This window comes from Prunus persica, chromosome G4 (genome assembly GCF_000346465.2).
Source record: "Prunus persica cultivar Lovell chromosome G4, Prunus_persica_NCBIv2, whole genome shotgun sequence".
NCBI classification, from domain to species: Eukaryota; Viridiplantae; Streptophyta; class Magnoliopsida; order Rosales; family Rosaceae; genus Prunus; species Prunus persica.
Genome location: NC_034012.1, coordinates 1,374,253 through 1,396,628, shown reverse-complemented (window position 1 = coordinate 1,396,628; position 22,376 = coordinate 1,374,253). Strand labels below are relative to the sequence as shown.

The following is a 22,376-nucleotide window of genomic DNA, read 5'->3' as shown; positions in this document are numbered from 1 at the left end:
CTTGCAAAGTTCAAGGTATCACTCTCTGGTGTGAAAAAGATATGCACAAATCATAAGACATGTTTTGATAAGAAAAGAGCAAATTACTCCATATTCCATTGCTATACCAACCCAAAGAATACGACCTCTCGAAGATATATACGGTTTATGCTGAAAAGATGCAAAGTTGTAATTGGAAATTCGTGGACCAAAAACCTCACATTAATGTTTCACGTGAAAAGGTTGAATGTTCTCACCATTCTTTTAAATTGTCGGGCTTGCCGTGCTCGGGTGTCCCCCAAGTTTCATTCTGCAATAGTGATGTTTTCGGGTTTCCTGGAAATTGCTGGGTCTAAATGTTCTCAGCTCACGTCTCTATCTTGTTGTATTGCTGTCTGTTTCCTCTGCGTACCTTTCCTTTTGGGGCCCTTGGAATGAATTCCCTTTCTGACCCAAGAAAGGAAAGGGTGCAAGAATTATATGGTGGGGACTAAAATGACTACATCATGCCAAACTCTTGCAATAAAACCATATATTTTGGCCAATAATGTTGATCCAATGATAAGTACATCGTCCAAGGTAAAATAAAAATGTTCGTGCATCATATTATGACTTTATTCTAATTAAATAGATAGAGAGCTTAATTATTAGTTCAATTGATCTCAAAGTAGTAAAGGCTATGGGGACACCTTGTGGCATTTACCCAAAAAAAAAGTAATAAAGGCTGAACTACCAATATACCGAGATGGTAGCATATTGATCTCCTTTTGTTCGTTTTTCCATTTTTAAATTGAATTCTTTTAATCAATTACGAATTTCAAGCTCACCATGGTTCCCGTTAAAAACAAATATGCTCCAGCCCAGCTTGGAGGGATAAGGGTATGATCCATAAAATGAATGCTTGCGGAAGAATTTGGAAAATAAGAAGGGAGAAGAGAGACTAGGGATGTTAAGTTTCACGTTAGTTTAGAGTTAGTTTTTTCTTTTTTAATATTAGAAAATTAAGGTTTTATTTTAAAGATGATGTGTATAACTTGAACCTAATGAGGTGCCACATGGAGGAAAGAAGTGAAGCAGATCATAATAGAGAAAATCCAAGCAGAGGATCTGGATCCCTTCATTAACTTGCCGAAAATTAGCTCCGAGGGTAAAAAGAGCAAGGCTTCCAAGTAACGCTTTGCTCAAATGAGGAAAGAAAAAAAACTCTCAATCCATTATAATTGGACAAGTCTTTTATCTCGCAAAGTTCAAGTTCTCATTCTCTAGTGTGAAAAAGATATGCACAAATCATAAGACATGTTTTGATAAGAAAAGAACAAATTACCAAATATTCCATTGCTATACCAAATATGGTGGTGGATTAAATAGAGAGTATGTTCTTCCATAGTAGGAGCAGGAGAACCAAAGTCTTTCCATTTAATGTCATGGTAGGAAAAGAGGAAGTGTGTTGGTGTTTCTTCCAGGAAGAGGAATTGTGTTTTCCTCATTCAATTTCATCGTTCTTTTTTTTAATTTTTTTTTCATAAAGTTGGATGCTGGTATATATATAATATTAAAGAATTTTGGGGCCCCCTTAGTTGGAGGCCCATGGCCAGGCCCTTCCCACCCACCCTTAAGGCCGAACCTACTAATAGATACGTGATAAATATTGAGAAGAGTAATAATGATACACCTTAGGTTAAAATGGTGAAAAAAAAATGCTCCATTTATAACATACATAGTCATTCTATAATATCATATCATAACATAATTAACAATGAAAGATTGAAATTCATTATAACGGAAGTTCCCAAATCATCGGTGAGTTGAACTATGAGAGAGGTATTGTACACAAGGTCTTCATTAACTTGCAGAAAATCAACTCCGAGGAAAAAGGAAATAGTTTCAACAATCTTTACAAGCTATATAGCTTATATTATATATAGTATGTTGAAATGAGCAATGCTGCCAAGTACCACTTTGCTCAAATGAGGAAAAAATACTCCCAACATCTCCTCCTCAATCCATTATAATTGGACCAATTTTATCTCTTGCAAACTTCAAGTTCTCACTCTCTGTCTCTGGTGTAAAAAAGATATGCACAAATCATAAGACATGTTTTGATAAGAAAATAGCAAATTAGCAAATATTTCATTACTATACCAACCCAAGAATACGACCTCACCGACTAAAAAGAAAATAATACAACCTCTCTGAGATATATATGGTTTATAACGAAAAGATAGAAAGTTGGAGTTGATAACTTGTGGACCAGAAACCTCACATTTCATGTGGAAGGAGAGGAAGATTTGGATTGTCGGGTCCCCCAAGTTTCATTCTATATGGGTAGTTGTCAATTGCTGGTCTAAATGTTCTCAGCTGATGTCTCCATCTATCTTGTTGTATTAATGTTTGTTTCCTCTTCGTTCTTTTACTTTTGTGGCCCTAAATTAATTCCAAAATTAATTCCCTTTCTGACCCAAAAGAAGAAAGGTGCAAGAATTATATGGTGGAGACTACACCGTTTACTTTTCAAGAATGGAGGAAATCAAGAATCGAGGAAGAATAATTCCCATTAAGCTGCTTACTAACTATATGGAATCATCACAGGAATGAAGTTTATTCCCATTATTATTGTTTACTAATTCTCATAAATCAGAACCTAAACTAATTTGATTACTAAAATGTCCTGCACATATAAATATATATTTTTCACCTAAATAACTTGTAAAAAACCAAATTGAACAATATAAGATACTATATAACGAGTGATAAAAAAAACTAGTATATAATAATATAAGGAATATAATAGAAAAAAATAGCCATTGAAATAATAAACAAGTTGCTTTTTTTCAACGGTGATTAATAAACATCCATTGAATTTTATTTTTTTCAAATAAAAAAGACTTCAAAAGTTTGGTTTCTTCATTTTATGGGATGGAAGAACATAACAAGTGTCAATAGTTTTTGTTTTATGTTCATGTGTCCTCCAGATTGTGGTGCTAAAGTAACTAATTTCAAATAATATTTGAACGAAATTAAATTGATAATATTAAAGTGGAGTGAGTTTTTATTTTTCTAGGGTTTGGGGTGTTTTGTAATTATCTTAAAGTGGTAAGGGTATTTTGGAGGGTAGTAAGGGAAAAAAGGAATGAGAATTGGATCAACTACCCCTCCCTAGTTGATCTTACTCCTAATTTTGAGGGAATGTGATTACGCTTATCCACGTATTTCTTCATTCCTAATTGGAAGTAAATGAGCAGGAAGTTAGGAATGAAAATCATTCTTTTTTTCTCATACCCATCACTGATGCGTAAACATGGCTACATCATGCCAAACTCTTGCAATAAAACCATAGAGATTAAGGCTAAAAACACAAAAAATACTGTTACATCAAAAATCAACGAGGAATCCAACATCAGTAATCGGTATCTGTACTTCTTTTTGAAAAGTAAACAATCATCCATTAAAAGAAGACAAACAAAACTAGATTCAAAATGTCAATGCCAGCATCAAATATAAAGACTCTGGATTGTACTTATTTTGATATAGCGATGGGAATTGTTGAGTTTTTGGTTTTCATTCACTACTGACAAAAGCACAAAGGACCCACTAGTGTAGTGGTTTGGAGTATTTACTCCCTTAGGTAAGGTCTTGGGTTCGAGTCCTAGCATCCGTGTTGTGTGTGTGAAAAAAACTCACATATACATATTTTATTTTATATATATATATATATATATATATATATATTACTTTGGCCAATAATGTTGAAAGATAAGTACATCGTCCAAAGTAAAATAAAAATGCTGGTAAATCATGTTTACCTTATTCTAATTAAATACATAGAGAGCTTAATTATTAGTTCAATTGATCTCAAAGTAGTAAAGGCTGAACTAGTAGAGACTGAATCAGGATGCGAGTTCCTTTCTCTTGATCACCAAACGCATCTCCATCTTGGTAAAGGCTGTGCGCCACTCGAGCAATATTTGTGGTAATGTTGATGAATGGTGACAGAGAAGGCACTTGTGGGGTTCTCAAGCATTTTGCATTTATTTTCTTCCATGCATTCTCTATCATGTCCTTGATGTTCTTCTTAGCTACATCTTCACAAACATTCACCTCTCTCATGTAACATAGGATTGCTGAGGGAGCATCCCCTCGCTCTTGTTCTGCCTGTTAACCAATCAATCAATTAATTAATTTGATTTGATTTGATTATATTTGACTTGTTTGATTAAGAAAACCTAACGAAGAAAGAAGATTACTGCAGAAGTTCCCAAATCATTGCTGAGCCGAACTATCAGAGATAAATTATACACAAGATCTTCATTCTTGTGCAGAAAATCAGCAATCTCTTGGATTCCCTGATGATGAGTTGTGGAGAAAAATGAATGGACCAAAAGCACTGAAACTGATGATGAAATGCATCCAATACTGAGGTACTCTTCCAGGGATGGTGTATAGGCCCTACTGTACCATTCTGCCTCCACTAATAATGCTTTACAAAAATCTGCCCACTAAAGAGTCAAAATAATAATTTCAAGCTCAACCATATATGAAGATATAAAATTTTAAAAAAAAAGAAAAAGGAACAGGCCTAGCTAGACTAGTACCACTTTCCTCAACTGAGGTAACACTTGATTCCAACCATTTTCCTCCTCAATTTCATGAGCAATTTCACAAGTAGTGTTGTAGAGCACTTGGAAGCAGATCTTCATACACTCTGGAAGCGCCTCAGTTTCCCCAACATCCCACCTGAGTTGAAGACATTGATGACAATTATCTAGACATTATGAAACCAACCCTTTTCCAATACTAATGTGTTTTATACCAAAACTAACTAACCGGTCAACGGCGTCGGTGAAGCACTTTAGCTCTTCCAATGAGCCATAAATGTCGTAAACGTCGTCTATTATCAGAATCAGGTTGACGACTTTAGTAAGCCATATTCTAAAAGATGTGTAGTCAGGCTGGAAATTTAACCCCACAGCACACATGAAACACTCGACCAATCTATCTCTTGCAAAGTTCAAGTGCTGTGTGAGGCCCAGATTGTTCCACCACCTAAGTCACGCATCAGAAAACAAAAAGGCAACAACATTATTAGCATTATTTTTGCTTTTATAAGACACCACGTCCCTTAAATGATATATTCTTTCGTTATCCAAAGAAGATATTGATTGGTTGGTTTGCTTTTACTTACTTGGATGCCTCCCTTAGATCTTTTTGCAGTTTTGCTTGAACCATGTTAAAGTTAAGTTTAGCCAATTCAAGTAAAATGGTGTTGACGTGATTGTCTTTCTCATAGGCGTCTATGTGCCCTTTAACATTGAACCACCGCACTCTTCTGTGTGATGAAAGCTCCAAAGCATGGACCACATGCTTGGCAAGGTTATTGTCCAGATTACAGATATTGGAATCTCTGAGAGCTACCTTCGATGAAGCTTTTATCTCATCTAAGATATCTTCACCTTCTAAAGCCAGGTTCGATGCCTCAAAAAGTTCAAGCATTCCTTTGACATCCGAAAGATGGCTTTTCTTTAATGTACCCTCCTCATCCATGAAGCCACGAAATAAATCTGAAATAAGATAAAGTTATGGGAGTTTTTTACAAGTTCATGCAAATATATGACACTTAATTCTGCAACTAATTAATATATATTTACCTTGTGATACTTTGTAGCCCTGCTGCCTAAGGATCTTAAAGTACAAGGCAGTGGTATAGAGGTCATCTGTTATGCTTATGCAGGGGCTGTTATTTTCAACAGATGCTATTGTGTCTAGGGTTTCCTTGATTTCCTTTTCAAAGTGGTTTGTGAGGCCTAGTTTTGCGATGATGTCAACTAGCTCTAACTGAGCTATTGAATTTTCAGTTTCGACAAATATCATATTCTTAACATCTTCTATGAGCTTCTCAGATTGCCTTTTATAATCATCTTCCTGCACTCAGTTAAGATACGCAATATTAATTATCATTCATTAATAAATATCGAGAAAATAATAGCTATAGTAGGAAGTTAATTTGGAGGAGAAGGAAAACTCACATGGTATTTGCTGTCAAGGGATTCAAAGAAACTATATTTCCAAATATTTGGCTTGTAATTGGCAGATCGTCTTTCGTGTTGTGTCAAGTCGTAAGAGGCTTGGGATTGCATCTGGCATTCAAGAATTTGCTGCTCACCAGCTTGCAAGTGTGTTCTAAAATCCATGATGGAAACTTGGTGTATGGAAATCTTTCTTGGAGGGGTTTATATAGGCAAAGGCATGCACTGTTTATGATATTATATGACGTCATGTTTCATGGCCATATAGTCTAGCATCCCACGTGAAACGGGACAACATTTAATACCAAACAAATCTGATTTTTTTGGTTCATGATATGAAATGTTTACGTGGTCCCATAAACAGATGAACCTTCATTTACGAGAGCGTGCATGTGTTTCATGGTGTGATGTGTTGTTCCAATGGAGCCTCTCATCATTGGCGGAGTCAGAAATTTTTTAACGAATGTGCAATTTTGAAAGGCTAAAAACTCTTTGTGGATTGAACATCTAAGCTTTTTACCTAGATTGACCTTAGGTCCCTTTATGCATTCATATCATATATAAAAAATTATTCTATGTAAAAATATTGACTTAGTATGAAAAATGGTTTTTCGGAATAATATGAAAAATGGTTTTTCGGAATAATCATTCTCTCAAGATAATTTTTGGCGGTTTTTATTCCTTTCACTTCAAATAAGAAAACTTGATTTTATGAGATTTTATTATGAAGTATATATTGACTTAATGAGCCATCATTTTTTGCCTAAATCGTATTTTGCACTAAAATCGATTTTTCATATTTTGATATGGGGCGAATTTGATTTTCTAGTATTTTTATTTGAATCCAAATGGGGGGTACTTCCTTATTTACATTGTAAACTTAAGTAAATGGAGTAATATAAAAATAAATGAAAGTAAAATGACAAAGACATTTACTTAAATGTTGAAGATAGAAATAAAGTAATCTGTACACCACCACTTGCTGAGCAAATTTGAAGTATCTACAATGATTTTTTCGGCAATAGAAGGTGCACCTCCTTGCGCCTTAACAAGTCCGTCAGTGCCTATCACCACCTGGAACAAGAAAATATCCACCACTGACTTAGATGTTATTGAAACAGAGTACGTAACAATGACTCGTGCCAAACCTTATTAATTATGACAAGAAAATGAGGGGGGTCGCGTAAACAAGACTCTCACGTCACCCAGACGAGAAAAACATTCGTGGCACGGGGATACCAGGTCAGAAAACCCATTTCATATTCCATTCCAATAAGATTGTGACATCTGTCCAATATGCAGAGTACATCTCTTCTGCCGGTGACACGGTGCAAAGCAAAGTTCCCATATGCACAGGAGAGAGATGGCTCTGGGAAGATTGGGCAGGTGGCACAATATTATTGGATCGGGATATGAAATGGATTTTCTGACTTGGCAATTTCCATATATGCAAACTTTCAGAAATGTTGTTAAATTTCAAGCATGGAATTTAAAAATGAAGAGAACATCTTCAATCAACCGGATTTGATGAAATTAATTACAAGATCTCCGCTCATATGGTAGTCATCTAAAATAAAAACACTACCCAATACGGCGACCCTAACCAAATTCTGTATCTATGTTTTATTTTTCCATCTAATAAATTAGGTGTCGAACAATTTTTCTCGTTTTAGCTACGACATATATACTATGCACATATCTTATAATTTATCTCCATTGATTTTCTGTCAATTAAGTTATCTTGTTTCACTTTTGATCACATGTCAATTACGTTATTAGCAAAGCTAATTACAAATTTACACCAAACTTACTCATTTTGATTTTCTACCCTTCTAGGGGGACAACATAAACGACACCCTCGTGGCTACCTCTTCTATTTAAAAGAACGTCAAAAACCAGTGACACCGCCACCACGCCGTCATTTGGTGGGTTGGTTTTGATTTATAAACCCAACAAAAAGAAGAAAAAAAAAGATGATGAACTCAATCATTTTGCATTTGGTGGTAGGCATTGTTGCAGGGTTCGCATTGGGATTGGTTCTAGGAATTGGAGTGGTCTGCTGCCTCAGAATCCGAAGAAGAAGGTGCACAAGGATACAATCACCGAGGTCCATTTCAGCGCAGAGAGAAAAAGCACCCAAATTACCAGTCAAAGGAGTGAGTAACAATGGCGTTGACTCCAGCAACACCAACACCACTGTCTCTGAGTTCTCCAACTTTGGCCAAGACTCGCCCAGAACTTCGGAGTGGACCAACATGCCCCTCTGGCTGGAGGGCCTCAGGAGAAAGAGCGTCGTCTCAGCTTGCGGCATACCCAAGTATTCTTTCAGGTCTGTATAAATATTTCTCTATGTCCATGACTATGTATGTGGAGAGACAGTGACTTACTGGGTTATGTTGGCAGAGATGTACAGAAGGCGACTTATAATTTTACGACAGCTATTGGGCAAGGAGCGTTTGGGCTTGTTTACAAGGCCCAAATGAGCACTGGTGAGACTTTTGCTGTTAAAGTTCTTGCTGCTAATTCCACGCAAGGCCAAAACGAGTTTTTGGCTGAGGTAATTGGTTCATTGCATTTGCATACGATTCATTGATTGATATAGTTTTAGTACATGTACATGCCTTGGTTGAATTGTCTATCTATTTACGCACGTGCATAAATCTGTGTTCAGGTTCTTTTACTTGGAAGATTGCACCACAAGAGCCTAGTCAACTTGGTGGGATACATGGCAGACGTGGGGCAGCATATGCTGCTCTACAAGTACATGAGTAATGGCAGTCTGTTTTCTCATTTACATGGTACCAATTCTCGTGAATCACATCTTTTTTTTCTTTCTTCCGTAATGCAACAATTCACATTATTTTCTAATCGTTTAAAGCAATTCAATTATACTATTCAAGGTTCATTGAGTCAATGTATGTTCATGGTCATTCCCATGAAATTTCCTGTAACTTGAATTCATTCTAGCGATCGATAAGCCCGAGATCGCTGTGATAATCACTTGTTACCAAAGTTTATGTCAAGTTCATTTTGATGGATGATAAAAGGACAAATTGTATTTCTCTTGTGCACATATCTTAGATAGTTGGGAAATGCAGGGGATAATCGCAAGCCATTGAGCTGGGATTTGAGAGTTGACATAGCTCTTGATATTGCAAGGGGATTGGAATACCTACACTATGGGGTATGCTTTCATTTTAGTTTCCAGGTCAATAGAACTGATTTGGAACTGCCTGCTTATTTAGCTCCATTCTCCTTATGGCAGGCTGTTCCTTCTGTTGTGCACCGCGACATCAAGTCTTCCAACATACTGTTGGACCGATCAATGAGAGCCAGGGTATGTGACCCTTTTTTTCTTTCTTTATTGTTAACCAATGTGGTATCAAAACACATGAAAGAACTAGTTGCAAATGTTCAATACTAATTAGCCCTCAAAGAAATTGTTGCTAAACTGGAGGTTAATTACTCTTACCAAAAAATGTGTAACTATTGTTTTTTACCAAGCAGGTTGCTGATTTCGGGCTTTCAAGACAAGACAGGAGCAAACTTCGTTCATCTAATATCAGGGGAACATATGGATATGTTGATCCCGAGTATGTGTTGACAAAGACATATACCAAGAAATGCGATGTTTATAGTTTTGGAGTGCTGCTGCTTGAAATTATTACAGGCAGGAACCCGCAGCAGGGCCTTATGGAATATGTGGAACTTGTAAGAACCGTCTCTTGTTCATTTGGCTACTTGGCCTTCACCTTCACCTTCACCAAAGTTGCATTGTCCTTCATTTCAATTAATAATAATAATAATAATAATAATAATTCTGTAACATTCACATTCGATGAGTTTTCATGCTGATGGGTAGGTGACAATCGACACGGAGGATAAACTGGGGTGGCAAGAGATTGTGGATTCTCGTCTTGATGGAAGATTCAATGTAGAACAACTCGCTAATGTTGCTGATCTTGCTTACAAATGTGTGAGTGGTCTGTCGAAAAACCGGCCTTCCATGAGGGACATTGTACAGAGCTTATCATGGATTTTGATGATGAAACATAACACGGAGATCTGCAAGCAAACCTCAAATGATGCAGCTGAAGAAACCTACATTGAAATAGATCTGCTGGACAATCAGGATCCTTTAATTGAACGCTGAAGAGAGACAAGCAGACATCAAACTTCTAGCTGAAGCCTTGCAATTGTATATTCAACTTTGTTCATTTTATGATTTCAATTGCTTTTACGGAAACGAGCCAAACCTCTAGATTGAAGGATTTAAATGTAGGGCCTCGTGTCATGTAGAATATTTTGCTTTCATTAAAGATCATCGACAATAAAAACTTTGGGGACCTCACTTTTAATCCACTTGGACAAGACAAACTGATTTTCTGTATCAGCACTTCCATATTTTTCCTGTGTAGGGTGCTTTTTTTTTTTTAACTTGCCAACCACCATTTACCAGCCCACTTTAGTGTTTTCTAAATCATGGTGAACATGTATTTTGTATTTTCTACATGGCACCATCACAATTGGACCATCGCTGTTATTTTCACTGCCATGGTGGGTCGGAGAAAAAAAAAGTTGGGAGTAATTTTCTTCAAGGGTACAATGATGATTAAAATTTTGTCTTAAGAGCACCAGGACCCCCACCTGATCAACAACTTTTCTTCCATAATGCAGGAAGACACAGAAATCAGATGCTTATCAATAATATTAAACAAAAATGGAAAGCAAACAACAAATGGTTTTAATTTTAATGGGAACATGAAATTTTGCAGTAAATATGCGGTTTGAGTTAATCACTGTACTTAGACGATTACCGTCATGTAGAAACGACATACTACCTGTTGGAATATGAACTTGGCCTTACAGGAGATAAAGAAGTTGTGCTTTTCTTGTGGTTGAACAAAAAGCAAGAAAGCATTTTATCAGAAGGTAGCAACATGTCGCTGTGACTTTGTTCTGTTGCATTTTATTACCAGGAAATGACAACTTATCATGCTTCAGAAACTGCACTCAAGATACACCATTGCCAAACTCAACAAATTATGATTGAATTTTATAAGAGTACATACGGCCAAGCCAGAACATAGCCAGATAAACGCCAATCACACATATGTGATCCATGTAACAGGATCATAATTAAACTACCAAGACTTAGTTCTAGTTCTGCAGCAGCCCCTTAGCCTTAAAGTAGTCCACAGCTTGGTCATATATTTGTTCAATGTCGTACTTAAAGTTGAACCCCTCCTTGATAAGCTTCTCCGAAGAGAGGATCAACTTGGCCTTTGAGGGAAAATCTCCAAACCTGCAATTGCAAATGAGAGTCAAAATAACCATCTGAAATGGTGCAATAACTATTGAAGTTCACTTCAAGGTTCCCCAAAGATGAGACATGAATTGTTTTAAAGGGCATGTCCTTTGAATGTTACCTCCTAACTATTCAATATTGTTTTAAAGCAGTAATATAGATATCTAGATGTTGGAATACTTGGAGTAGGGGCTTACTCAGTGGGGACTTTGTACTCAGGGTATCTTTCGTTGAGGAACTTTGCAAGCTCAGGAACACTTGTATTGACAGCGCAGCATATATACCGACCAGAAGCAGATTCTTTCTCAGCCAAAAATATATGAGCCCGGCAGACATCCTCCACATGTGTAATGGAGATTGAACCTGACAGTAGTTGCATCCCTTTCAAGGCATGATTTATGAGGAAGTCATTTCCTGTAAAACATTAAAAGGAACCATCAGAACACCACCCATCTATCTGAGGTACTGTGCAAGTAGTGTTTTTTTTTTTTTCATTCTAGCTACAAGGCCTCAAGTCAAAGGAATATGGACGTGTAGCATATTCTGGCCCCAGGTTTCACACCTGTAATTAAAGACATGGCTAGGCCGATACTGCTGGGGACGTCTGGAGTGAGAGAAGAACCAGCCATAAGAGAAGGGATGACTGTGATGAGATCAATGTTGTTTTCTTCGGCGAATTTCCAAGCTGTCTTCTCGGCTAGTGTCTTGGAGGCAGGATAGCCCTGAAAATTTGAGACAAAGCTTTTGTTCAATCACCTAAGTCTAATGAGTTCAGTATAGGCCTACTGTCTTATTAAAGCTTAGACTAAAATGATTGGGCAATTTACCCAAGTGGGTGGCTTTGCAGTACTCAAGAACTCGACATCACTCCAATCGTTCTCGTCTGTGACCAAACCTGTTCCATTAAGTGTGTTGATCGACACTGCAGCTGCTGATGATGTCAAAACAACGCGTTTAACTGTTTTGGCTTTCACGCATGCTTTCAGAACGTTTAGCACCCCTTGAACTGCTGGTTTGATCATGTCGTTCTGTTTTTTGGAAATGGAAAAAGTAGCATTGACCTTAAGATGCAACAGCTACATTGAATTTCAAATTTAATTAAGCGAATCCAACAAATCTGTACCTCAGGGTCCTCGGAGGCAAAGTTGACAGGTGTGGCAACATGGAAAACAAGGTCACAACCTGCTATGGGGGCATCAAAGCTCCCTTCATCAGTTAGATCTGCTGCTAAAATTTCTAGTTCACCCAAATCTTGTAGTGCTGTGAGGTGAGAGATCTTCTTCTGATTGTCTGCACCCAAATGCACAAAATGAATGAAATTCACGCCAGCATATTAAAATCTTAATCTGGCAACTAAATCAGTCTCCTTAATGTATTCCAACAGTATGTTCATATGACTAACTAAATCATTTTGTACACTTTCAGCTTCTTTGGTTGATCACTAACACCTCTACATAATGGTGTGAACTATAACACCTTGGCATCAATCATTTTAGTCTCATCAAAGATACCCCATTTTCATGTTTCAGCTAATGTCATCACAAACGGTTATATAGAAACATCATTAGCAGAAGAAATGAAACTGGACCCACAGCATTATATATGTTTCCCATTTTGATGTTTTTACATATGGTTTCAGGGCATAACTTGAACTTGATCCCAAAAAAAAAATTATTAATAATAATAACAGAACTTGCAAGCAACAGACAAACTGTAGTAAAAGTTGACACTGAAAAGAAAAGGGGAAGAAGAGGAAGCCTAACCAGGGTCTCTGACAGTGGTTTTGACGGCATAGCCCTTCTCTAGCAACAGCTTCACCAGCAAAGATGCCACGAACCCTGTACCTCCGATCACACAGGCTGTCTTCTTTGAGATGGGTTGGGTGGCCATGGCTCTTTCAGTTGCTAAGTTTCGGAGTTCACTGGTGGTTAGGACTAGGAGGAATTATGAGACTGGTATTTCTGTCAACGGATGTTTACTTCTTAAATAGGCTAGACGCTGCTCATCTCCATCTATTCTAATTGAATCCGGAGGAAGAAGGTGAGCACGTGATGATCTATGCACCACCAACTAAAAACACAATTTCTTTTCTTTCTTTTTGAAGTTTAATAGGAAGAAATATCTTATTAGTTATAATTTTTTATTATATTAAAACCCTTTTGACCTTTTAAAAAAAAATTCATTTCCATCTATTATAAGCTGTTGGGCCACTCGTCTAGATTGAGTTAGATATTCAGGTGTTAGATGGGCAGCGGCCACCCGCACGCGTGACGTCGTAGCTACGAGAAGAATTACAGATATCACTTTTTTATATTTTTTTATATTTTTTTTGGGGTCTGAAACCGACCTCACTTGTTCATCCGTCATTATTTTATTTTTTATTTTTTAGTTAAGATTGATACTATAATATAATGCTTTATATTTGTTGTCTATATACAACATCCTACGTATATGATCTTCTTCCTTGCAGCTTTGGCCACTGAACTTTATGCACCATACATTTACAAAAATAAAATACATAAAAGAATACAATTGCTGGTGGAAATATCATACATACTGTATTGTAATACGAATACATCAATGAATTTCAACTTGGTGTGAGGAGACGAAAGTCATGAGTTTCATGAGTGGAGATCAGTTGCAACAATGATTCTCAAAATCTTAAAAAGTAATGTTTTACACACTGGAACAAAGGTTATATTGAAGAAAGTTACATCAACAGCACAAATTCACAAGACAACAAGACCAGATCCAACAAGGGACACATACACATACTACCATAACTTTCTCCCCCTTTTTATTACAAAAAGTTCAGAACAGAAAATACGAGGAACCCAGCACAGATGTATGGTTTTTACCTAAGCTTCGTCCCCGGAGGCACTCCAGATCCATCACTTGGGAGTGATCCACAAACAGATTCACCTGAAAATTCAGGCAAACAAGAAGGATATAATGACATGCAACACATTTTACCAATAAAAGAAATTATGTAAAAGTTTATGAAAGAGCATTATACCTTTGGACCATACTGTTTGACGAACCACTCTGATGTTCTTGGATTTGATGCTTCAAACATGGTCTTCTCAACACCAAGACGCCCAATGATCTTCGCAATTATGTCTGCCCGCATTGAATCAGCTTGTTTACAGACATCATCAGCATCAATCATTATCATGTCAGCCCCTGCTTCTAAGCATCTCTCGGCCCTTCTAATCAGCAGATCAACATCTTCAACAAATTCTGTGCAAACAGAGACAATGGTCATGCTTTAAGTCATAACCAACAACCATAGAGATGATTCTACTACCTCTCCTTTCTGATCATATGTTCAGAGAAAATGTTAACATCACAGTCAAAAAACAATATCAGGAAGATGAATGGAAGAATGAACAATCATCACTCTGAAAACATGACTGCAGCAAACTTCAGACAAGCCAAATAATATCATCAAACACAAACTTGTGGGCAGAAGGGTAATCATAGATATAGGATCCAAAACGGTTCTTCCTTTTACAATTTGAAAAGTTTATGTAGTAGCGTTTGAATCCAAATAGTTTCTATATAGACTATAGTGCCCTATTCAGTAATATTAGTAATGGTCAACTCATTTTCTTGGTATTATGCTGCCTGGACATCAAAGTGAAAACAGATACTAACATTACATACACCAGACAAATTTGATTATTTGGGGTTTCATCCATTTCCTCATAGATTCTACATTTCTTCACATAAGTTAAAGTCCCCTTTTTTTTTTCTCCTTTTACCTTCGACAGTTGTACCATGCTAGTTCTTTGCAGAAAAAGAGTGACCCTTTCCATAACAGCGGGACAAAAGAAAGAGGAGTGGCAATTTTCTCATTCAGTTTCTTCCCAACAACAAAATCTAAAAGTTCCATTCACAACTCTTCAGACAATATCTAGTTATGAAGGTAAGCATATCAATCAAAATTTGTTTCAGGAAAGAGTGCACCCATACCAGATGATCGTGGCCTCGGGACAACGTAGGCTCCAAATGCTCTATCCCCTATGGGAATGTCAGACTTGTTAATCTGGACTGCAAACTGAGGTTTCGCTTTCAAGCCACCGCTCTTAATTAAGCGCACAAATCTCAGAAGAGTTTCTTCAGGAATTCCAAGAGATCCCACATTCAACTCGATTGTGTCAAACCCCAAGCTCTTACATTCCTAAGGAAATCATAACAGGACATACTTATTTAAAGCCCCCAATAACACCACCCACAAATTTACAACACTGAAATAGTGGAATTCTTAAAAGCTTCTCACCTCCACATACTCTTTGAAAGCTGAGGGACCTTTGCGAAGCAAATTTTCAGCCCAGTCACCAGTGCTGACATATATGTCATGTTTGTGAGCAACATCAGTCACTTCCTTAATAAACGATTTGGGCATCAAGCTATGGGAACCTCCAGAAAACTTCAACCCATCAACGAACTGCCCCACGGACTCAAAAATATCCTGCCAAGAAATAACATTTCCAAATTACAACAGAGATGTTGATAACCCACATCATCTTCCACAATTACACATTGATCTTGCACCCAAAACCCCTATACCATTGTCAAATCTTGAAAGAAAGAGGAATCTTTGACATTTCACAGCATGCAATGAGATCGGAGCAAGAAAAAATTGTAATTTACATAAAGATTTGTCAAACATTTAAAAGTAAAATGTGCAGCGCTTTGATTTAAGTAACTAATAAGAAAAGAACAAAGCGATTTTGGGAATACCTGAAGGACATTTTGGCTTAAGAGGGTGTAATGGGGGCCTCTCATTTCCGTGACGCCATAGCTTCGAGGCTTTTCAGGACGGTCTTCGTTCTCGTCGAAGCACTTCCATCTGTACGCCGCCATCGTCTCCTCTAGAACGCGAGTTAACAGAATCACAGAGAGAAAATTGGAATAAGGAAGGGAAAGACAAGTCCTTTCTGGGTGTTCCCTTAGCTTTCTTTAGAACTTTCATTCTGGGAACAGTTGATCAAGGAAACCAGTTCTTTCTAGAATAGTCTGTAATCATACAGGAGGCAACTGAAATAAACTGCCACGTGTCAAGCTATTGAGTTTTCTCTTAGGTCCTTGTCTTTTTTATTTTAGTTTTTCCTTTTCCTAAAGCCGCCAAGTCTTCCAACGGTTTCACTTAAGTATTGGATTTCCAAGACCAAGACTGCAGTCTATAGCTCTTGGACGACACATTTCTTTTCATTATATAAGCGATATTGAGAGGGGGACCCAAAACACAGAACTTCACATACAAGCGATATTAAAAGGCGGGACTCAAACACAGGACCTCACATACAAAAATAAGCATGACCATCACATTTTTAGTTAGAACTTAGAACTCAATATTGAGGTACTTGAGCTCTTTAAGACTAGTCCAAAAATAAAACGAGAGCTCTTTAGGCAAAGGGACTGGTTGAATTGAAGGAATAATTTGAAGTATTGGTGATTCTTTTGAGTTGTCATACACGCAAGGATCAAAGTTAACCATTCCCAATCTCATTCCCATTCCCACATGCAGGTGATTGATACTCTGCTTTCCTTGCTCCCCATGAAAAGAATCCATGTTCAAAAAGAAACGAATAACAAGTTAAAAGAAGAATAAAGAAAAATGTGAAGACAAAAGAAGCTTTTACCCAAGCATCACAGCTAATTTCCCTCCTAATATGGCAGATAGACAAATAAAATATGCATGCCTCCCCCTCCTTTATAACCTATTCCCCCTTCCTCTGCTAAATAAACCCAGCAGAGTCAGCATCTGCATATAAATCTCACACCCATCCCCTCCTCCTTCAATCAATCCTACAAACATGGTGAAAAACATCACCCCTCTGGTCTGCCTCTCAGTCTTGCTTATGGACGTCGTGGCCGGGATACTTGGCATCCAAGCTGAAATTGCTCAAAACAAGGTACTTTACCATATACATACGATAGTTGTAATTGAAGAAAGGAAATTTAAGTTAATTGATTGACTATATTGAAATTACTTGGGATGAAAACAGGTGAAGCACTTGAAGGTGTGGATCTTTGAGTGTAGAGACCCAAGCTACCAAGCCTTCAAACTGGGGTTGGCTGCTGCTGTGCTTCTAGCAGTTGCCCATATCATTGGCAACTTGCTTGGTGGGTGCATTTGCTTCTGGTCCAGGGAAGATTATACCAAAGCCACAGCAAATAGGCAATTATCTGCTGCTTCCCTCATTTTGTCATGGTACTTATCAACCCTAATTCAAACACCATAAACATGATTGGCCCAAACCCAAATATAATCAACGCATGTTTGTTTTGCAGGATCACATTGGCTGTGGGATTCTCACTGCTGATGGCAGGGGCTTTTTCTAACTCAAAATCAAGAAAATCATGCGGATTATCACACCATCGCATTCTGTCCATCGGAGGCATCTTATGCTTCTTCCATGGATTGTTCATGATAGCATATTACGTCTCAGCCAAGGCCACCATCATAGAACAAAACAGATCCCAACAAAAACAAAACCCTTCTGGTGCAGTTTAATTCACTAAAGTTTCCAAATTTCCCAATTGGGAATTCAAGAGTGTTTATTTGCAACTCACAGCATTTTTGTTTGCGCCATTATTTTATCGGTTCGCAACTGTAATTTGAAAATTCCGAGTGGAAATTTGATATCATGGGAGTTGGATAAGAAAATAAATAAACGATTGGAACACAATTTGTTTCTTTAAGTAGATCGAATATAAAATTCATAACAACAATCCAACAGATCAGCTAACCTCCCTAAATCACTCTATTTTCCATCTTACTTTTTTTACAAAAGGGAATTGAGAGAAGCTCGGTTACTCTTCTAGTCGTCAGAGGGGCCAGATTTTCCGGTGCCAGTTTTCTTAGGCAAGAGCATGTTGTGGATGTTGGGCATAACGCCCCCGTTAGCGATGGTGACGGAGCCGAGCAGCTTGCTCAGCTCCTCGTCGTTCCTGACGGCCAACTGGATGTGCCTCGGCACAATCCTCGTCTTCTTGTTATCCCGAGCAGCGTTCCCAGCCAATTCCAACACCTACAATTATTAAAATTTCACAAAATTAATTTATATTCACAACAACAAAATTAAGGAGAAAATATCAAAAATTAAATAAAATTAGGGTTGAGATATTGACCTCAGCAGCGAGATATTCGAGGACGGCGGCGAGGTAGACCGGTGCGCCAGCACCGACTCGCTCGGCGTACTTGCCGGCTTTCAAGAACCGGGCGATACGGCCGACCGGGAATTGCAGACCGGCCTTGCTGCTACGAGATGTAGCCTTCTTGGCGGCACCAGAGCCAATTGATTTTCCTCTTCCGGCCATGGAATCTTAAAGTAGTATACGTGTGAGGAGAAATCTACGTCTAGCGGTGTGTTTGAAGTTAAAACAGAGGAAGGTGAAGTGGATTAGGGGTTTCTTAGTTTATATAGGGGAGCCTAGCCGCTTGGGAAGAAAGAGAGCCAATCAGAGATAGTCACGCGGATCGACATCTGTAGCCGGTCGTTTTAAAAAATTTGGACGGTTAGATGATGATGTTTAGAACGGGGGGTTTTCGTGTGCTTCTGCGTTCGTGTGAAGCGGGAAATACAAATTTTGACGAAGCGCTCCCCGAAGTATTTCTTTTGGCTACGAGGAATCAAATTTGGATTTACCACGTTTAGAAAGAAAATATCATAAATTTTTGGATAAAAAATGTATTTGAATTTTGATGCAAGTTCTTACGAATTAGCGGATTTCATAAAATAAAATTAAAAACTAACGCCAAATTATTATCGATAATATCCTGGTATTTGTTTGCAGCTAAATTGATCTTGCTTTATAAAATTTTGTCAAGTGGCTAGCTTGTATTCCTTTTTTCTTTTTGTTTGGTAAAAATGGGAAATTAAATCAATTCAAATTCCAAAATAAATAATTATAAAATTTACACAGTGCAAAAAATCACTATCAGGTTGTAGGGTGAAAGGCTTGAAGTAAAATGTGGAAATGTCATAGACATAATATTAAGGCTTTTTATCACAAAATGTTTCTGACGTTTGTGAAACTATCAGATTGTATTCTTAAAGTTTTTTTTGTATCACTCATGGTCCCTAACGTTAATATAGGTGCTCTTAAATAGTCCTTCTGTTAAAAAAAATTGTTAAATTCATAGATATAATCGTCAAATCAAACCAAAATTATTATATATATTTTTTATAATTTCCTTTGTCAAATACAACTTTGCATCGCATCCGCATCGTACTGATTTTCCCTCCCTGAGATGCTCCACGTTGGCCTTTTTTCTTGGTTGATTAAATCCTGACCGATAACAAACAAAATCTCCTCTCTATATCCCTAAGTTTTGGCTTTCGGTTGAGCGTGCTTTTCTAATTGAAAACCCATTCTTCCGGGCAAAATTACTGTAGTATTCCAAAGCATCATATCAGTTTTAAAAATTTGACCAACATAAGGAGTGAAGAGCAGCTGCAGCCGGAAGTTCAAAAAGATGAAAAAGAGAGAACAGAAAAGAAAGAGGGGAGAGAGAAGACTTATATATCTATATATAAAATAATTTTGGATTGATTTGACGATTATATCCATGAATTTAACAATTTTTTTGACAGAAGGATTATTTAAGAGCACCTATATATATTAACGTTAGAGACCATGAGTAATACAAAAAAACTTTAAGAATGCAATATGATAGTTTCGCAAACGTCAAGGACGTTTTGTGATAAAAAGCCTAATATTAATTTACACAACACGCCAAGCTAGTATAGGCAAGATCATTATCATCCCACATCCATATATCACATCAGCAACAGCAAGCTCACATTGCTGGTACTGGTACAGAACAGAACACACACAACTTTCAAGTTTCAAGAAGCAACGAACGAGCTAAAATACCTTGGGCAGAAGAAACTTTCATTACAAAGAAACTTATGCCTACCAGCTACCACCTTCGGAAGGAGATCATATAAACTACCCAAATCAAATCACAACTGTTCTTGCTAAGTGCAGATTACTTAGAGATCATACAACAAACTAACCAAATCAAATCACAACTATTCTTGCTAACTGCAGCTTACTTGGAGATCATACAACAAACCACCCAACCAAATCACAACCATGCTTTGCTAGCCTATAAAGACATAGGCTTTGAGTCTTCTTATTTGCTCTTTCTCTTCTACACCAAGATTACAGTGACTACAAACACGAAGACAGTTGCAGCTATGCATGACTGAGATAATGTAACTAAGAATTCATGGACAGTCAGCAAGATTACTGCAACATTATATAACCCTGCTTATAATTATCAAAGGCATCACCACCAATAACACAACACAAGTGACGAAAACAAAACTGACAAACATTACCACATAAATAACTTTAAATCAACATCATAGAGAAGGACAACAATAGGCAGTACTATCCATGCACAGAAAGATCTAATACACAGACACACTAAGCAGCTAAATGCTACAAAGTTCTTAATTAACAATTACTAAAACTTTTAAACATTTAATCCAATGTTCTAATGCTTAGATGACTTTAACGCCTCCAGAATCACCTTAGCCTGATCTCTTATCAACTCACTCCTTTTCACAAAAAGGTCCAATTCAGCAACATGCAGCTTCTTCCACTTCTCCTTCAGCTCAGCTCGCTTGGCTCCTCCAATCAACTCCAAGCCCTGCTTCACAACACCCTCCGGCAACCCTAGTTCTCTGAAACCCTTATCATACCCAATCACCTCACTCAAACTTTCAGAACCAAATTCCACCTTCTCACACTCTTTTTGGGGCTCCGGTGAACTCAAAAGCTCAGCTTTAAGTGAAGCCAAAGTCATGTTGTTACCCTTCTGATTTGTCCTAGCCTTCCCATTAGAATTGGACTGTTCAGACAACCCACTGACCCCAATGGACCCTTCGCCGCTGCCCCATACCTTTTTCGACAAGTCGAACACCTTTTGCTCATGAGGCTTAACAGGATTATACTTCTTCCCTTTGGCCACATTCATCTCATACTTCTTCTTCAACCTACGAATCTTATCTTGCACTTGGGTCTTGTTCACATCGGCCTTCAACGATTTCTTGATAAAATCATGAACCGCACCCATATCAGAATATGGGTCCGCCCCTTTCTTCGTAGAGTAATCAATCATGCCTTTCAAGATCGTTATCTCATCATCATCGCTCCAAATCCTCTAGAATAGCTTCTTCGAGTCGTCTCTACCCGCCTTCTTCATTTCCTCTCCGGCATGGTCTGGCTCCTGATCCGAGTCTGGGATCTTCTTTTTGGGCCTCTTGGAATCCTTGGGGTCGCTCTCGCCTGGCCGCTTCGACCCAGCTCTTGCCGCCGGCGTAGTAGTAGCCGAGGCCTTCGATCTGGGCTTCTTGGTCTTGGGCGTCTCTTCCATTGGCTTCGAAGATACCGGCTTTACCACCATATCCTTATCCAATTCCGAATCGGATTCGAACTTGAACTCTGAGCCAGAGGATGAAGACTGCGGCTTTGAATTGACAGTAGCCGAGTCCGGTTTCTTCGGTGGTGGTTTATTTTCAGCAACAGGAGTGGGTGTTGCCTTTGGAGGCTCAGGTTCGTCGGACTCGGATTCGGATTCTTCCTCTTCTTCTCCGTCTACTTCTTCTTCAGACGAGGCTACCTCTTCTTCTGAAGAAGAAGCAGCCGGAGGCTCATCCAGAGGAGATGGGCGCTTGGGTGCCATTGAAGAGACAATACAGCAGGGTTTTTGGAAAATTGGGGTTTCTAACTAGGAATTGGGTTTGTGTGTGCGAAGGTAGGAGTAAAGCTTCGAAAGTTGGGTTGGAATCTTGGATGTCGTCATATTATAGGGTAAAGGTTAAAGACTTTGGAAAGTAGCAAAACATATCAGGACCGTTGGATTTTAAATTTGTTACTCCCTTATATTTAAGTCAAGAATGAAGCTAAAAAAATCTCTCTTAAAAAAAAAAAACAAATTTATTAGAAATACCTCAGAAGCTAGTCCATAATTCTTCTGATCAGGGTAAACTTCTTATCTCAGTCAAATTATATACTAGTTTATTGGCGCGTGATGGTGCGTA

At 37.9% G+C, this 22,376-nt stretch overlaps 8 protein-coding genes across 8 annotated transcripts; 2 read left to right on the top strand and 6 right to left on the bottom strand.

The window, feature by feature from the left end:
* Window positions 3,752-6,177, bottom strand: LOC18780802 ((E,E)-alpha-farnesene synthase). Its single transcript, XM_007213874.2, has 7 exons — window positions 6,003-6,177; window positions 5,625-5,898; window positions 5,162-5,537; window positions 4,804-5,022; window positions 4,572-4,713; window positions 4,224-4,475; window positions 3,752-4,131 (listed from the first exon to the last, which is right to left on the bottom strand). The coding sequence occupies exons 1-7, from the start codon at window positions 6,165-6,167 to the stop codon at window positions 3,832-3,834; spliced, it is 1,728 nt and encodes a 575-aa protein (XP_007213936.1). The 5' UTR covers window positions 6,168-6,177; the 3' UTR covers window positions 3,752-3,831.
* Window positions 7,677-10,362, top strand: LOC18780550 (calcium/calmodulin-regulated receptor-like kinase 1). Its single transcript, XM_007214009.2, has 7 exons — window positions 7,677-8,331; window positions 8,406-8,559; window positions 8,674-8,800; window positions 9,101-9,186; window positions 9,268-9,339; window positions 9,510-9,713; window positions 9,865-10,362. The coding sequence occupies exons 1-7, from the start codon at window positions 7,976-7,978 to the stop codon at window positions 10,153-10,155; spliced, it is 1,290 nt and encodes a 429-aa protein (XP_007214071.1). The 5' UTR covers window positions 7,677-7,975; the 3' UTR covers window positions 10,156-10,362.
* LOC18778549 (anthocyanidin reductase ((2S)-flavan-3-ol-forming)) lies at window positions 10,923-13,483 on the bottom strand. Its single transcript, XM_007213751.2, has 6 exons — window positions 13,074-13,483; window positions 12,434-12,600; window positions 12,138-12,338; window positions 11,873-12,032; window positions 11,508-11,724; window positions 10,923-11,307 (listed from the first exon to the last, which is right to left on the bottom strand). Exons 1-6 carry the CDS (start codon window positions 13,198-13,200, stop codon window positions 11,163-11,165), a joined length of 1,017 nt encoding a protein of 338 aa, XP_007213813.1. The 5' UTR covers window positions 13,201-13,483; the 3' UTR covers window positions 10,923-11,162.
* LOC18780890 (protein HEAT-STRESS-ASSOCIATED 32) lies at window positions 13,826-16,310 on the bottom strand. Its single transcript, XM_007211703.2, has 5 exons — window positions 16,057-16,310; window positions 15,593-15,784; window positions 15,286-15,493; window positions 14,327-14,550; window positions 13,826-14,232 (listed from the first exon to the last, which is right to left on the bottom strand). Exons 1-5 carry the CDS (start codon window positions 16,177-16,179, stop codon window positions 14,122-14,124), a joined length of 858 nt encoding a protein of 285 aa, XP_007211765.1. The 5' UTR covers window positions 16,180-16,310; the 3' UTR covers window positions 13,826-14,121.
* Window positions 16,883-18,051, top strand: LOC18780711. The gene is made up of 3 exons (XM_007214097.2): window positions 16,883-17,231; window positions 17,325-17,530; window positions 17,611-18,051. Exons 1-3 carry the CDS (start codon window positions 17,133-17,135, stop codon window positions 17,831-17,833), a joined length of 528 nt encoding a protein of 175 aa, XP_007214159.1. The 5' UTR covers window positions 16,883-17,132; the 3' UTR covers window positions 17,834-18,051.
* On the bottom strand, window positions 17,972-18,714 carry LOC18778256 (histone H2A.6). Its single transcript, XM_007213917.2, has 2 exons — window positions 18,451-18,714; window positions 17,972-18,350 (listed from the first exon to the last, which is right to left on the bottom strand). Exons 1-2 carry the CDS (start codon window positions 18,637-18,639, stop codon window positions 18,141-18,143), a joined length of 399 nt encoding a protein of 132 aa, XP_007213979.1. The 5' UTR covers window positions 18,640-18,714; the 3' UTR covers window positions 17,972-18,140.
* LOC109948888 (STOREKEEPER protein-like) lies at window positions 20,642-21,886 on the bottom strand. Its single transcript, XM_020562705.1, has one exon. It carries the CDS (start codon window positions 21,452-21,454, stop codon window positions 20,828-20,830), a length of 627 nt encoding a protein of 208 aa, XP_020418294.1. The 5' UTR covers window positions 21,455-21,886; the 3' UTR covers window positions 20,642-20,827.
* On the bottom strand, window positions 20,642-22,039 carry LOC18778751 (STOREKEEPER protein). The gene has a single exon (XM_020562706.1). The coding sequence runs from the start codon at window positions 22,016-22,018 to the stop codon at window positions 21,497-21,499; it is 522 nt and encodes a 173-aa protein (XP_020418295.1). The 5' UTR covers window positions 22,019-22,039; the 3' UTR covers window positions 20,642-21,496.